A 15,612-nucleotide genomic window follows, 5' to 3' on the forward strand; every position below is an offset into this window, starting at 1 on the left:
ACTTTTTTTTTTTTTTTTTAATCACAGGCATAAAAATGCTGGATGTCAGAAATGTTGTAGCTGTAGAGTAGAATGGGATAATTCCATCTATCTATTCTTTGTATCATATGGTTGATATTATCTTCACGCAGTTACATTTCTAGCAACTGAATTACCTGCTTGTTGTGGTTTAACCTGGCAGCAGCTCAGCCCCTCACAGCCTTTCGCTCACTCCTCTGCAGTGAGATGGGGTAGGGAAACAGAAAAAAAAAGTGTAAAACTCATAAGTTGAGACAAAGAATGCTTAATATGACAGGAAATGAAAGAAAATAATAATAATAACAAAAGAATACATGAAACAAGTGAAGCACAATGCAATTGATCACCACCTACCTACCAGTCCCTAAGAAGCAGCTACAGCACCCAAGCAACTTCCCTGAATTTTATAGTTTTTACACAAGATGCCATATGGCATGGAATGTGCCCTTGGCCAGGCTAGGTCAGCTGTTCTTTTTCTGTCCTCACTCAGTTCCTTCTGCCCGCCCAGCACCCTCTTTGGCAGAACAGCATGAGAAGCTGAAAAACTGAAACGTTCTTTGCTCTGTATAGCACTGCTCAGTGACAACTAAAACACTGGTGTGTTACCATCATTATTCTCATTATCAATAAAAACATGGCACCATAATGAAGAAAACAATCATTATCATGGCTGAAATCATGACATAGATATGATCAGGGGTCTTATCAATCCTTAAAAATATCTAATGGGTGAGAGTCAAGTGGATGGGGCCAGGCTTTTCTCGGCTGTGTCCAACAACAGAACAAGGAATACAAACTAGACTGTAGGAATTTTTATATGAATATGAGGAAAAAAAAATCTCTAAGGGTGACAGAGCACTGGAACAGGCTGCCCACAGAAGCTGTGGAGTTTCCTATGGAGGTATTCAGAACAGCCTGAGTGCTTTTCTGTGTAATCTATTCTAGGGAGCATGTTTTAGCAGGCAGTTGGATTAGGTGATCTCTAGAGGTCCCTTCCAAACCGTGTGGTTTTTGATTCTGTGATTTGTCTCATCTTGCTTTGTATGCTTTCCTTCTTATAATGCATCTTTTCTGTCCTTAGGTCTTTATAAGATTGTGGCAGACAAAACACCATATGTCAGCGTTGAAGAAATTACAAGAAAAGTCGCTATTGGGCCAACAAGATTTGGCCATCCGTGTTTCTACAGCCCTGAGGATATAAAACTGGCAAACCTCACTATCAAAAAGGGTGAGCAGATCACCTTCAATTCTGTGGAAGAGATCAATGGAACAATGGCTGTGAGCTGTGTTATGGTCAGAAACAACCGGTCTCATTCCTTTATTTTGCCCCTATCACAAAAAGGAAAATTCTACGAGTGTGAAGATGACCAGATATACACCCTAAAAGAGATTGCAGAATGGAAAATCCCTAAGTGCAGAAGCCGGATTGTCAAACTTTCCAACACTTTACATATGTGGAACTCCTCTAATCCACTTCCTGAGAATTTTGGTGGCTACTTGGTTCTCATGCCTGTCTATGAAGTGCAGGCACTAATGAAATGTAAGTAGGAATTAAGGTCAAAGAATTATTTACTCTGTCTGATGTGGCACCCTTAAATTCATACAAGTTGCTCAAGGAAGAATTATGTTTGGTCAAGAATTCCTGGGGCATCTTTACCAGTGATGCTTATTCCAAATTGCAGAAAGATAAAAATAGTATTCCCATATGTATTTCCCTGTCAGATATTAATACAGATAGCTTCCTAGTATTACTTTCTGTTATCATTTTACTTATCACTAAAATTAAATAATCTTTCAAAAGGAGATATACTACATAATGAAAAAGCAAAGCTTAAGAATTCAGTTCAGTTCTGAGACCCTCTTTCTTTGTATCTCTTTGGCCGTGGAGAAGTCACCAGATCTCTGTAGGCACTCAAGGCCAGCCTGGATGGGGCCTTGAGAAGCCTGTTCTAGAGGGTGGCTATCCGGCCCATGGCAAGGAAATAGAACTAGTTGGGCTTTATGACCCTTTTGAACCCTATCTGTTCTGTGATACAGATTTTATAAGACACTTCACTACAGTTTGTGAACTACACTGTGTTTTTCAGACTGACGTTCCAGAATGAAAACCAATATTATTTTACTTTATAATAGAAACAAATATCAATAGATATAAAAGATTCATGGATGATCTCTGAAGCCTCAGGGTCTGAGGAAATGGGAAAGAATTAGAAAGCCAGTATCTTTAAAAGCTGTAATTTGTGTTCTGAGTTTTTAAAATAAGGAAAGAAAAGGAAAGGAGAAAAGATTTTTTTTTTTCCCCTTGGTAATTAAATACTGTTCTAGTTGTTCCACCAAAAAGCTGAAACTTGTTGTTTCAGTTCTTACTAATGTTTATATCCATGCATTACTTTGAACTGAAGATAGAAGTTGTGCAAGGGCATAAGTACACAGTGAAATACTCCTATTTCATGATGGCTTGAATAGCTGAGCAGCAGCAATGACTTGTGTGCTTACACAATGTACTGACTAAAGTTCCTCCCTAATTTAAAAAAAACAAAAAACACAAAAACAAAACCAGAAAAAATAAAAACCAGCAGCTTGTACTAAAATACTTGATTTTGCTTGAGGACCACAAAGGTAATAGGTGGAGACTGACTGCAGTTCATCTTAATGATTCACCCATAGTGTTAAAGTTTGCAGGATAGGAGCTTAGCTTTTGTGAAGCTTTGCTGTCTGTTGCTTTTACTGGAAGCACATCAGAAAGCACAGAAATGAAATCCTGAGAGAAATATGTCATTCAGGAAGAAAATAAGGGGGAGATTTTTACTATGGAAATTCCTCTGGGTGATGGTGTAAGTTAGGAGATAAAATACACAAGAGAAATAAAAGCAAGCAGAGACTTTTAGCACAATATACTATAGCTACTAAATGCTTTTCATGAGATATTCCACTCTTCTTGCTATGTGATTTAAAATATGAGCTTGGAAAGCATATCTTCACCAGATAAAATGAAAAGACAAAAAGTTTTCTACAGCTCTAACTATATTCAGAGATCTAATCTTAGTCCTGCATCTGGATTCACTTCAGTATATACTTATGACCATATAGATGTATAAGAAGTCTTAGTAAGAAAATGAGGTTTCTAAAAAACTTTTAGAAGATTCAGAAGTATGTAGTATTTACTCATTTTCCTAACAGATAATTCCAGTGAGGGCTTTTGTTGTTGTTGTTGTTGATTTTGTGTACTTATTTATGTTTCATAGTATTCTCTACATTTAAGAAATATTAAATGAGCCCTAAGTAACAATTTAATACAACTTGAAAATTAGGTTTTATGATGCATTATCAACTACTTTTTTGTGAACAGTGAAAAAAGAATTTTCACCAATTTTAGAAGAACTATAGAGAGATGCAAAATGAAGTATGAGAAATACTAATCACAGTTAAATAAAAAGGATCCCTCATAAGAGAGGTATCTGATTAGATTTTCACAGGCTGTGGTCAGGAATCCTCTGTACTTCTCAGTCTCAATGAATAACAAAATTTTGTGTCTGGACCTCTCTTAGTTGTTCATAGAGAATGTTCGTTTTCACTAGTTGTTCCATGTTCCTTGACTTTCACATGTGGTGGTTAGGATTGTTTCACCTGAAGGTGTTAATGTGACAAAGGCAGAGTGGAAGTAGACAGACCCTGAATTACTTTCATAGAAGTTATTATGTAAAATACATGTTTGATACCATCTTTAAGGCATGAAATATTGATACTCCATAGTAGAAGGAGGTATGTGTGTAGTATACCTGTTTGAAGGTCTCTGCAGAGTGAATTTTAATAAAGAGTCATTAATATTTACTTGTTAAATTTTACTGCATTTGTTAGTGACCTCTGGTATCACTGACCTGGAGCTAAATTCTTAACAAACCTTAGTTGCACAGTCATCCTATATAGTTTGAAATTTTACATGCTAAATTTTTGCAAGTTTGGTTAGAATTGTCATTGCTACTTGTCAGATTGCTAAAGACAATAGCTCAGCTTTAACTGTGAATATGACCAGGTACCTTAGGAAAAGATACTAGAGTTCTACAAGTAGACCTCTATAGTTGAAGCATCCTCTTTCACTAGTAATAATGAATAAACTTCATGATACAAAGATCTTGCTTTTTAAGGAAAATTACGTTCATTTTTAATAATTATCAGTACTTTCCTTATTATAAATATATAAGTGTGTTTAATTTGTCCCAGAAATACCTTATTCTCATTTCCTTTGTGAGGTCTTCTGCATATCTGCTAACCATGTATTTCAAATTAAAACAGGTAGACTTTGACTAGCCTACAAGTTGTACAGTCGCACATCTCAGAAAAGGTGCATTTCATATTTGGCCAACAGGGCATGAATACTTTAGTTTTATATCAATTCGAAGACAAAACTAAATATTTTTCTTTTTCTTTTCAGTTCGTAAGGACGTAGTTCATATCCTCTCTGATCTAGATGTTGAGGTCAAGGATATAACAGACTGTTACGATACTAGCTCTTTCCTTCAGCCACTGTCTTTGGAAGATGTATTTGAGAGAACAAGCAAGGAATTTCCCATGATTGCTGAGATAATGGACGGACTTTTAGGAAGCCAGAAACCTTATAACTTATTGCATACAGGGAAAGAGATTGTCATCTATAAAAAGTACCAGGCTACAAGAGTTATAGCCTCTGAGATCAGAAGCGATTCCTCCAAAAGACATTTTTTAATCCCTATGACCTATAAAGGAAAGTTCAAGAGAAGACCTCGGGAGTTTCCAACTGCCTATGACTTAGAGATAGCAAGAAGTGAAAGGGAACATCTTCATGTTGTAGCGACTAAAGCCTTTGATTCTCCTCATACAGAGCTTTTTTCTGTTTCAGTTGGAGATCAGTTTCTAGTTCAGCAGTGTCAGACTAGTGAAGTTCTTTATGAGGGAAGAAAGAAAGTCATAGATGTTTTAGCTTGTGAACAAATACTAAGTAATGCATACAAGAAAGTGCTTCTCCCTATGTACATGGAAGGTGGCTTTGTGGAAGTGATTCATGACAAAAAGCAGTACCAGCTTTCTCAGATTTGCAAAGAATTTCATTTGCCTTTTAATGTCAAAGTGTCTGTGAGGGATCTTTCCATGAAAGAGGATGTCTTGGCTGCGGTGCCTGGTCTGCAGCTTGAAGAAGAAATCACAGACTCTTATCTGCTGATCAGTAGTGCCAGCAGTCCAATGGAGAGCTGGGAAATTCCTGTGTATCGCTTAAACGTGTTGGTTCATTTACTCAGCAAAGATGTCCAGACAGTTGTACCTCCCATGATTAAGACAACAGTGGAAGAGATCAGTGAAGAGCAATACTATATGGTACGAAGATATGAAAACCAAACCGTACTTCCACCCCCTAGACCTCCCAAAAAGCCAGCGACACTTGCGCAACAACCTGTTTTTGCAGTTTCTGAGCAAGATGTATCTGATGTACTACAGGCTCCAAAGGTAAAATATTGTGCTATGTCTGTCTTTGAATTTCTTACAAACATAGGTCGTTTATAGTCTCCACTTCACACCATCCTTGTGGTGTTGTACACAGATGGCTCTCCATTCCTTATAATAGGCAAATTAGCCATTATAGACAACAGTGTTTAAAATCTCCACTGTGTGTTCACTGATCCATGAAAAACAACAGAACCATGCTGACTCACAGCAGAAAGCTTGGCCTTATTATTTTAGACAGGCAATCCTTAATTGCAGCAATGCAAAAGTGAATGGAGAGACATAAAGTGGTTATATTCATACATTTATTAAGGGGTAACATATGTTTTCATTATATATATCAAGAGAATTTTGCTCAGCTGGAAACAGCAGAATCAAATTCACAGAAAGTCAGGCTGTATGGATGTTTTTAACTGTATATTTTTGCACTTACCCAAGTGGCAAATAGATCTGGAATAAAAAGGGCAACACTTTTAGAAAAGCCCTCAACATTAAGAAAGTACCCCTTCTAGGACAATTTTCTTAGCGATTAACCTAAGCCAATGCGTTTGCATTTTTGTGCTGAGTCTGGCTGAGATAGAAATTATTTTCTTCATAGCAGCCTGTGAGATGCTGTGTTTTGAACTTGTGACTAAAATGGTGTTGGTAACTCATCGGTGTTTAGGCTGTTGCTGAGTAGTATATGCATAGCAACTAGGCCTTCTCTTTTTTCTACTCTGTCCTCCAAGCAAGAAGGCCAAAAGGTGGCCTAGAGGCTGGGAGTGGACAGCTGGGATGGATGACCTGAAGTGGCCAAAAGAATATTCTGTGTCATGCTCAGCCATAAAAAAGATGGGATTGATTGGTCTGGGAGAGTGGCCATAGAACAGAAAATGGCAAGCCATCTTTCTTCTTGTGGAAAGTGGTGAGAAACATCACTTTTTTTTTCTTCCTCTTTCCTTTACTTTTTAAATTGTCTTTTTGTCTACTCAAGAATTTTCTCACTTTTCCTTATCCTAACATCAGAATGGGAGTGAATGAATAGGTAGATGGGTGTTCAGCTTCTTGCCAACCCATCACAGTTTTCTTGAATATTGAAAGAATTATAGAAAGACAGGTTGACGGATTTCGACAAGGGACTGTCCAGTGGATACATAATGTCTATCAGTTTCTGTCTTCCATATGCAAATTCAAATTCCCTACAGAGAAAGAAGACTGTACTCTAGAAATCCTTTCAGAACTCTGATGAGGCCTCAATATGAGGCTGCAGAGCAATTGTGCTGCACTTTAAATGCAGTAGAACTCATGGCATTGCATTCGGGGTGCTCTCAGGGAAAGTTATTTTTTGTATTGGTACCAAACTAAGGTCCAGCTATAGCCACCATGGAAGCAGATCTTAAGTGAGTTCTCATCCTTCCTTGCGTCCCCCTCCTTAGTGTCAATTCCATGACCGCATACAGGTAACCAGCTCCACAGAAGTTCTGGGAGCTAGTTGCAACAGAGCATAGGAGAAATGAAGAAGTAGGATGTGTCTCTTGGATAAGAGTAATACAGGAAAAAATGGTATGCACTGATGCTTGCAGCAGCTTAAATAAGCCATTCTACTATTCTAGGAAGGACAGACAGGATGAATCCTGGAATTAACAGAGAAGTCTTCAGCCTGGCACTGGCTTGGGATGCTGAACAGGGGAAGAATTCCATAAATACAATGTTTCTGGTAGACTTGTGTGGTAATGCGGATTCAGACTTCCTGCTGTGACTGGTGGCTTGGCTTGGTTGTTGAATCCGTACCAGACTTGTGCAGTACAAGTATTTTTCCTGAAGTGAGGAGAGAGCATTAAGAACTGTGTCCAGTTCTGGGCTCCCCAGTGCAAAAAAAAGACAGGGATCTCTTGGAAAGAGTCCAGCAGAGGGCCACAAAAATGATGAAGGGCATGGAGCATCTCCCCTGTGAAGAAAGGCTGAGTGAGCTGGGTCTGTTTAGCCTTGAGAAAAGAAGACTGAGAGGAGACCTGATCTAAGTCTATAAATATCTAAGGTGTGGGGGGCAGAATGGTGAGGCCGGACTCTTTTCAGTGGTGAATGGTGACAGGACAAGGGGAAACGGATACAAGCTGCAGCATAGGAAGTTCTGCACAAATGTGCGCAAGAACTTCTTTACGGTGAGTGTGATGGAGCACTGGAACAGGCTGCCCAGGGGGGTTGTGGAATCTCCTTCTCTGGAGATGTTCAAGACCTGCCTGGATGCCTACCTGTGCGACCTGCTGTAGGGAACCTGCTTTGGCAGGGGGGTTGTTCTCGATCTCTGGAGGTCCCTTCCAACCCTTACAATTCTGTGATTCTGTGACCAGAGAGGGATGAGTTGAGTTCTTCTGCACATTCATGAGTGAGAATGACCTTAGACTGCAAAGAGGTATGTGTAAGCAGACCGTGCCAGAGGACATCTTTTTTGTCACATGCTACTTATAAATAAATAATAAACTGCAGTTCGAATTATTTGAATTATGCAGATTCATAAATCTCCTTCCCTACAAAGACGAAACAAGTAGAGTTCCCTTATTCATAAGATTAAACATTGTGAAAGTAAATGTAATAGGTTTAAAGTCTCACAGAATACATTATCTGTTCTATCCCAAGCACAGCAAGTCCTCTGAGAGGATGTGGATCGTAGCTGATAGGCTTTGCCTTGGCCTCTCTGCCAGAAACAGCAGTACAGAGACTTCATTTTCTTCTAAATCTAGCAGGGATGTCTGAGGTCTCAGAAAGTTAGAGATTGTGCCAAACTGATAAATAGCTCACTTTGCATATTTTGTGACTCTGCATAGGCTTATTTGCATAAATAACAGACAAATGTTTTAATGAGCTGAACTTAACCCTGACAAGGTGGCAGCCTAGAATAAGCTTTAATGCCACATGAATTGCCACTCTTCTACAGGTATCTCTCTGCCCGGCTGTATGCTGGAGGGTGGTGTTCCTCACCAAGTTGTTGGGAGCCTGGTGCTCCAGGATTAAACGCTGCTGCAGTACGAGTCCAAAGAGGTCTAAGATACGGCTGTTCTATGTCAGTAGTGGAGGATGCTCTGCCACAGCGGGTTACCTCTAGATATGGCTTGTGCTTTGAACACCTATTAGCTATTCCAGCAAGATTGTGAGGGCAGAGAGGCTGCAGCTGTCTCTACCTGCTGCTCCCTGACCCTGGGGAGGAGAATACTAGGGCCAGGAGCAGAACTGTATAGTGTGTTTCTCTGTGTTCTTTTGGCCATTTTAGCCACTGAATTGTATGAAATCAGTGGCCAGTATGGACTGGAACCTCACATGAGTGCAAGAACAGCCTCTGGATGCAAGGTGCAGTATTACAGAGACACGTTTGCACAGTTCAACAAAGTCCACAGACAAAAATAAAATAGCTGCATTAACCAAGCCCTATGCCTAGGCTCCTCACAGGGCTAATTAATTTGGCTCAGCTCCTGCTGACACAGCTTTCTCTTCCAGAGCCTAGGGATCCTTTCTCTCACTTCCAGAAGGCCCTGCAGACTTTTGCTTTTCCTCTCACCTCATCATTCTCTTTGGTTTAAAAATAAAAAAATAAAAAAAATAAAAAAAAAAAACAAAAAAATAAAAAAACATTCAGCACACATATGTTTGAAGTTTTGTATTAGTTGTTAATTGAATGAAGAAAGAAGCTCGTGCCCTGCCCTCTGTCTCCCCTTCCCATTCCCCCCCCCCCCCCCCCCATGCAAAATAAATAAATGAAATACAATGATAGGCATCTGGAATGAATCTGACATTTCAGAATAATTAACTCTGTCTCATAAACAATATAATCTCTATCCACCTCTTCAAACCATATCAGTTCTGTACCCCCAGCTGAGGACAGCACTGACAAAACAGTGGTACCCTTTGTTGAATGGAAAATGGGATACGAGCACTCAGAGAAAATCCACATTTCTTCACTTGAGCCACTGGAGAGAAGTCCTCAGGGAGCTCTAACTGCCATTTTGAATGAAATAGTTAAAGTCATTCAGATTCTGAATGGTGAGCTTAGCTAGAGAATGAGAATGACCTGATAAAATCCTAGTAGTTAATGCTAGTGGTTTGAAATTTGGGGCACTCACTTGCCTGGAGAGAAGTCTTCAGGGAAGAACCAGACAGGACATCACCTTTCTGAAATTAGGATTCATTTAAAAGAACAAACCAGATGTGCAACTGAAAGTTCTTCAGTTAGAACCACCGCTGTGAATATAAGAAACTCAGTTTTTTGCTTAGTATCTCCAGGTGAGCAGAAGAAATTCAGTGTTTCCTAAAATTTCTTTAGGCTTTTTATCTGATGCCTGCAGTTTCCTCCCCCTGAAAAGATGCAAGGCAGCAAATTCTTTCTAGATTTCTTTTTGCTTATAAGAATTACCCATTCAGCTGAAATATTGACAAGCTACTGTGTGATCAACAGATTGAACGAAATTATAGTTTACACAGTTTGAGTTTCAAGTAGTAAATAAGCAACAGATTTAGGAAGCTTTATGTATATCCCTCCACAGTTTTGGTATTTTGTCTTTTTAAAACTATTTTTAATTGAACAGTCAAAGAAGACTTCTTACCAAATATTTCTAAGTGAATGTTATTAATAGGAAAACAGTAATCAATGCATGGAAAGCCATTTAGTTTTATACTCCCTGGGGGCACTAAATGTGCTTCTTAATGAATTAAAAAATAAAAAGGAAAAAAAAAAAAAAGAAAAAAAAAGAAAGGACTCTTCCGCCAGCATCTTGCTCCAGAAAAACAGTAAGAGAGGTGAAGAGGAGCTCCATCCAGGTCTATTTTCAATAGCCTGCTTAAGCATGTATCTAGCCAGAGGAACATTAGTATCAGTAAAATACTCACAAGCTTCAAGTAAGGATTGATGCTAAATGCCTCTATGAATGTGGAACTGGAAAAGTCAGTCACAGGCAGTAATCTGCTCAGCCTAACAAGAAAGCTGAGAAAATTCTGACCAGGCAAACTGGACTTTAATAAAAAAGTAAGGATCAGGACACGATAGTTAATCGTCATCTTGTGCTGAAGTCCATTATCCTTCAAAAAGTTCATTACAGTGTTCCGATATCAGGAAATTTCCTGCCTTCTTGCTTTTTATTTCAAAATTAAAATGAAAGAAAAATTATCGCTTCCATCTAGCCTTGCAGTTCTACAAACTGAACTACTGAAATCTGCCATTAACATATTTATCGCATCTGTCTTCACAGCAAAATGAAGACTTATCTGGAATTAAATTGATAAGACATAAGCTGCATTTTTCAGCAAATGAGTTTTCCTACAGTGCCTCCTTTCCTTTCTCCCAGCAACTTCTTTTCTGCTTCCAGAGCATTTATCATGGATTGGGGGCCTTTATGCAGCCTGTTCAATACAAATATTTTTACTGTGTGGCAAGTAACTTAACATCCTAAATAAATAAATATTAGAAAATACACATAGGACAGCCAGCAAGGATCAGATAAGAACAGACTGCAATCTTTTGGCACTAGGAATAAGGAAGGAAAGTTTGGTTTATTAGTAGATGTAAATATACCTGTGCAAATTTAAGAAGGGTTTCTTTCTACAGGTGCACCATTTTGACTCTTAAGGCTGCAGTCATGCTTCCTCTCCCTTTTTCTCTGTATCCATGGAAGAGGAAGCTCCTCTCTCCCTGGAGTTGTATCTTCCACCATCTCTCCCCACTTCTCACAGAATTTCTTCACATTGCTTTCCAATTGCTTTGTGAGACCTCTCAAATAGTATGGGAAAACTGGAATTCCTATCCATGGAATGAAATACCTGTCCTATGAGGAGCAGAAGCTGCTCATCCTGGAGAAGAGAGGGCCACAAGGTGACCTGATAGCAGCCTTTTGGTATCTAAAGGGGAGCTACAGGAAAGAAGGGGACTGCCTCTTTCACAGGGTCTGTGGTGATAGAACACGGCAAAATGGTTTCAAGCTCAAGGACGGTTGATTTAGGTTAGATATAAGGAAAAAATCTTTTACAATGTGGGTGGCGATACATTGGAAAACATTGCCAAGAGATGTGGTTGATACCCCGTCCCTGGAGACTTTCAAGGTGAGGTTGGATACGGCCCTGGGCAACCTGATCTTACTGTGATGTCCCTATTTGTTGCAGGGGAGTTGGAGTAGATGATCTTTAAATGTCCCTTCCAACTCTAAGGATTCTATGATACTGTGAAGTGCAGTCTTTACAGATTTATGAACACCTCATCTTATCACGGTGGCCAAGTTCTTTACATGTGTCAAAACCCAATCCCCACCATAGCCTGGTCTTGTGAGTCAAGCTCCCAGTTTCCTGCAATCCTGTGTGTTGCCACTTCTTATTCCTCCAGGTACAATATGCACAATGGGCTTCAGGCTCCCTCTCCCCTACCCCACCTGTGTCACATGAAGGTCTGACTTCCCCCAGACCCACATGTCTTGAGCATCCCCAGGCTATACTTGCCAGTGCCCTTCAGACTCCAAAGTTTTGTAGCTTTGATTCCTCACTGTTCTCCACTGCTTTCAAAGAAGTATGGCTTTTCCTCTTCCTTGTATTTTTCCAGCACATTTTCTCCTCCCTGCAATCAGGCAGTGAGCTGAAGCCAAGGCCACATTCATTTTCAGACAGGAGCCAAAACGACAAATGGATTTTCATCTTCTTCCCCAGCAGCATCTGTTCCAAACAAGAGAGCATCTGTCTTCAGCTAGGTTTTTAGGGGTAAAACTGGAGTGAGCAATAGATACTGTTTGGTCTCAAGCCACTTTGTGTTCTTTTGTAGGCTTGAAAGCCTCAACTGCAGGACTTTGTATTGGTGCCATTGCAGTGATCGTTATAACTGTGCCTGTAACTAACCTGGGGGCCCATGACCAGTTCCCAGGAACATTTTATGCATCTTGATACCATGCTGGACTGATGCCTGCCTATGTGCCATCCCCCCTTGTGTCCCAGATTTCTATGCAAAATAAACCAAACAGTGTTGCCCGTGACTTGGATGGTAAGGGATCAGGTCTGCTGATAAACTCTGGATGAACCAAGAGGAAGGAGTTAAAGAAGCAGGGAGCCCTAAAGCCCCGGCAAATAAATGACTGGAGTTTTCCTGATTTTCTCAGTATGAAGTGCTGGTATTAAGGCGTTTTTCTATTTTAAACAATATGAAACACTTAAAATTTCCACAGAGAAGCATCAAGTCTGTAGTAGGCACTTACTGTGGATTGATGTTACTCTCAAAACCAAAATAAAATGGGGAAGATAGCAATGTGCCTGCCAAAAGGACAGGCAGTAGATAATTGCCTGAAAAACTAGCAGGGCAATCTGAGGCGTAAGTCACATTGCAGAAAGCCATTACTGCTGCAGGAATTGCTGATATAGTACACGAAATTAAGGAAATACAGATGAACATTTGGGTATGCTGACTGATGTAAATGCCAACTGGCTAAAAGAAAATTACGTAATTTAGGATGAAAAGTGAATGACTTAGAGAATAAAGAGATAAGAAATATAAAAATAAAAGGGATGCCTAGAAGAAATAAAAAAAAAAATAAATCAAGCACAGAAAAAATATGGCACCCCTGATAAGAAGAGGGAAAATTCTGCATAAGGTGCTTAAGCCAACAGCCATTGATGTCAGTAGAAGAGGAATTGACTGGCACTTCTTTTTTTTCCCTCAGGAAAAAAAAAAAAAACAAAAAATGGGGGGGGGGGGGTAGTATAATATCATATATTTGTATAATTACAAATCTGGGCAAAAAAAAAAAAAGGTAATAAAAAAATCAAAATGCTGCTGTAGTGCAGTAGAATAACTCCCCAGAAAGGTAACACAGGAGGAACCTGATAAATTGTTCTCAAACTTGGGTTCCTTGCAGCCTGACTTCCCATGTCACTGTTCTCTGGGCTGCACTGCCTCTTTTGCCCTTCTATTTGTAGCAAGGTCAGAAAATGAAGCCCAGGGGCAGCTGGCATCTGAAGTGCCGCTTGTCACATGCCTGCTTAAACATGTTCAGGGGCTTTTCTGCGCCCTGATGACCATCTGGCATGAGGTGCCTGATGTCACTGCTAGTAACTCCCAGTCTCATTTGTGTGGCTGCCCACAAACAAAGTGCATTCTGGAGTTCTGGAGTGAGCCTGGGGTGCTTGAGTACTCAGATTGTGAGCAGGAACAGTTTCAGAAAATGCTTGTTTCTACAACAATACTTACAGGAGCTGTACAGTCCAACAATGTTGGTGTAGGCCCTGGTGATGGCTGGGCCATGCCCAAGCTCCAGCTCTGAGTCTGGGAGAGTGACAGACAAGATTTGAAGCAGTAGGAGCAGAGTCCAGTTTCTGAAAACTTCATTTTCTACTCTGTAAGCACAAACATTTACCATGGAGTAGCACAGTTCAGACAGCATTGAGCAGTTTGATATCCAGCTGTGGGATCTTCTGTTAAGAGAGTAATTCTCTGTCTGCTTTACTTGAAGACAAGGATAACTTAATAAGAGAATAAAATGTCCTAGTGAGATGCAAGGGCAAATATGCAAATTTCCAATCTGTTAGCAGAAAAAGGATGCACATCAGAGTCACTAAAGTGTTGAATATGGTCAATGTAAAAGGTAGCACTGATGTTTTCCATTTACATTATGCCTTCCCTCAAGAAATTCAAGTTTTTGCACTACTGTCACAGCCAGGCATCCCAGAACTGAAAGTTCTGGTTTGGATTATCCTCCCCTTGGTTCCACTTTTTTTCTTTTCCTTTTGATGGCAACAAGAAATTTGAGGACGCATAGTCTATTCTGTAGCTATAGCTATTTTAATTCCAGTAGAGCCTCTGAAAAATCAGAACAGGGGTTTTACAAAGGCTGTAGGCATTAGTTTGTATCACTTGAAAGAGTGTGATGGAGTCTTATCAGACAATCCATTGGTAGGAGTCAGTACAGGGAAAAAAAAAAGAAAAAGATAAGGAAATAAGCCTCTTTGCTTGCTTGTGGTATGTTATGAACTACCCTGGTGGACAGTACTGGGGCAAAAGAATGCTTAGACTACAGAAAAATAGAATCCAGACTTTTCTCCCAGTTTTTCCCTTTTTCTAAGGGAAAAATTGGGAGTGGCAGTGCCTGCCATAATGAGATTGAAACCTGAAGCAGAAAGCAGAATAAGACTATTCCCAAAGCATCCTCTTGTTTATCTGTTTATATATTTATTTTATTTTAGATATCATACTTTAGTATTTATGAGTCTTTGGAAAAGTAAATTATATTTTAAGACATATATGTAAAGTGAATAAACCATCTGAAATCTACTTTTATCTATCCACTTTGTGTATGTGGTATATGCATGTTCTTCAGTACTAATGAGGGGGAAAAAATGGCTGAGTTTGCTTGTGAAGTGATCCCATTTGAAGGAGGATATACTAAGCAGATGAACTGCAGCTCTACAAGAATTTTCTGTCCATGCAAGGAATGGGGTTTGCAGGAGATCTTTAAGCCTGGGTTATGTTCCCTTGTCTGTCTCATGACGCGAGACAAATCACATAATTATCATTGCCTCAAGATATGTGAAGAAACTGCCATGTGAGAAGTGAGAGTGTAGATTTCCAGCTCATTAGTTACTCTATATGGATTCTTAAATCCCAGGTAAATGCAAGATACATTACTGCAGTTCCATAAGGGTCAGAGCTGCCTCACATTTACTCTGGAGCCATAACCACCCAGACAGTTGCCATGGAGTAGTTAATGAGCTGGAAATCCACACTCATTTACTTTGTAGCAACTTGTAGCTGTCTCCTTTATGAAATGGGACATAATGCTTCATTTTCCCATTTTCTGGGGTATTTATAGTGGCAGGCATCAATTTTGCTTGTGTACAGCATTTTGTTCACTGGCTACCACAATAGGAATGGCAGTAACAACATCAAAATAATAGCACCGAAATTCCCAGATGCTACTATATTTTAACCTCACTTAAAAGTTTTCATCTGAACATGAATTTACTGAAGAGGTGTAAAATGAAACCGACTGTTGCCTAGGACAGCTTAATTCTGAAGTGTGGTTATTTGAAAGCAGAAGAAACAAGAAAGAGAAGTGGTGCAGACTCATCCCTTATAGCATTGCAAGGTGGTAACCTTGAGGCCCACTAACACATTTTTAAGCTTGA

General features: G+C 39.6%; 1 protein-coding gene across 1 annotated transcript in view; it reads left to right on the plus strand.

Moving 5' to 3' along the window:
- THEMIS (thymocyte selection associated) overlaps positions 1-15,612 on the plus strand; it is a gene marked incomplete at both ends in the record, with an annotated part of 75,779 nt that overhangs the window by 22,220 nt on the left and 37,947 nt on the right. Inside the window, 2 exons of the mRNA XM_079550232.1 lie at positions 1,100-1,558; positions 4,451-5,496. Of these exons, the coding sequence (XP_079406358.1) occupies positions 1,100-1,558; positions 4,451-5,496 (1,505 nt within the window). The remainder of the gene's footprint in view (positions 1-1,099; positions 1,559-4,450; positions 5,497-15,612) is intronic.

This window comes from Tetrao urogallus (assembly GCF_951394365.1).
Source record: "Tetrao urogallus genome assembly, chromosome: 2".
In the NCBI taxonomy this organism is placed as follows: domain Eukaryota; kingdom Metazoa; phylum Chordata; class Aves; order Galliformes; family Phasianidae; genus Tetrao; species Tetrao urogallus.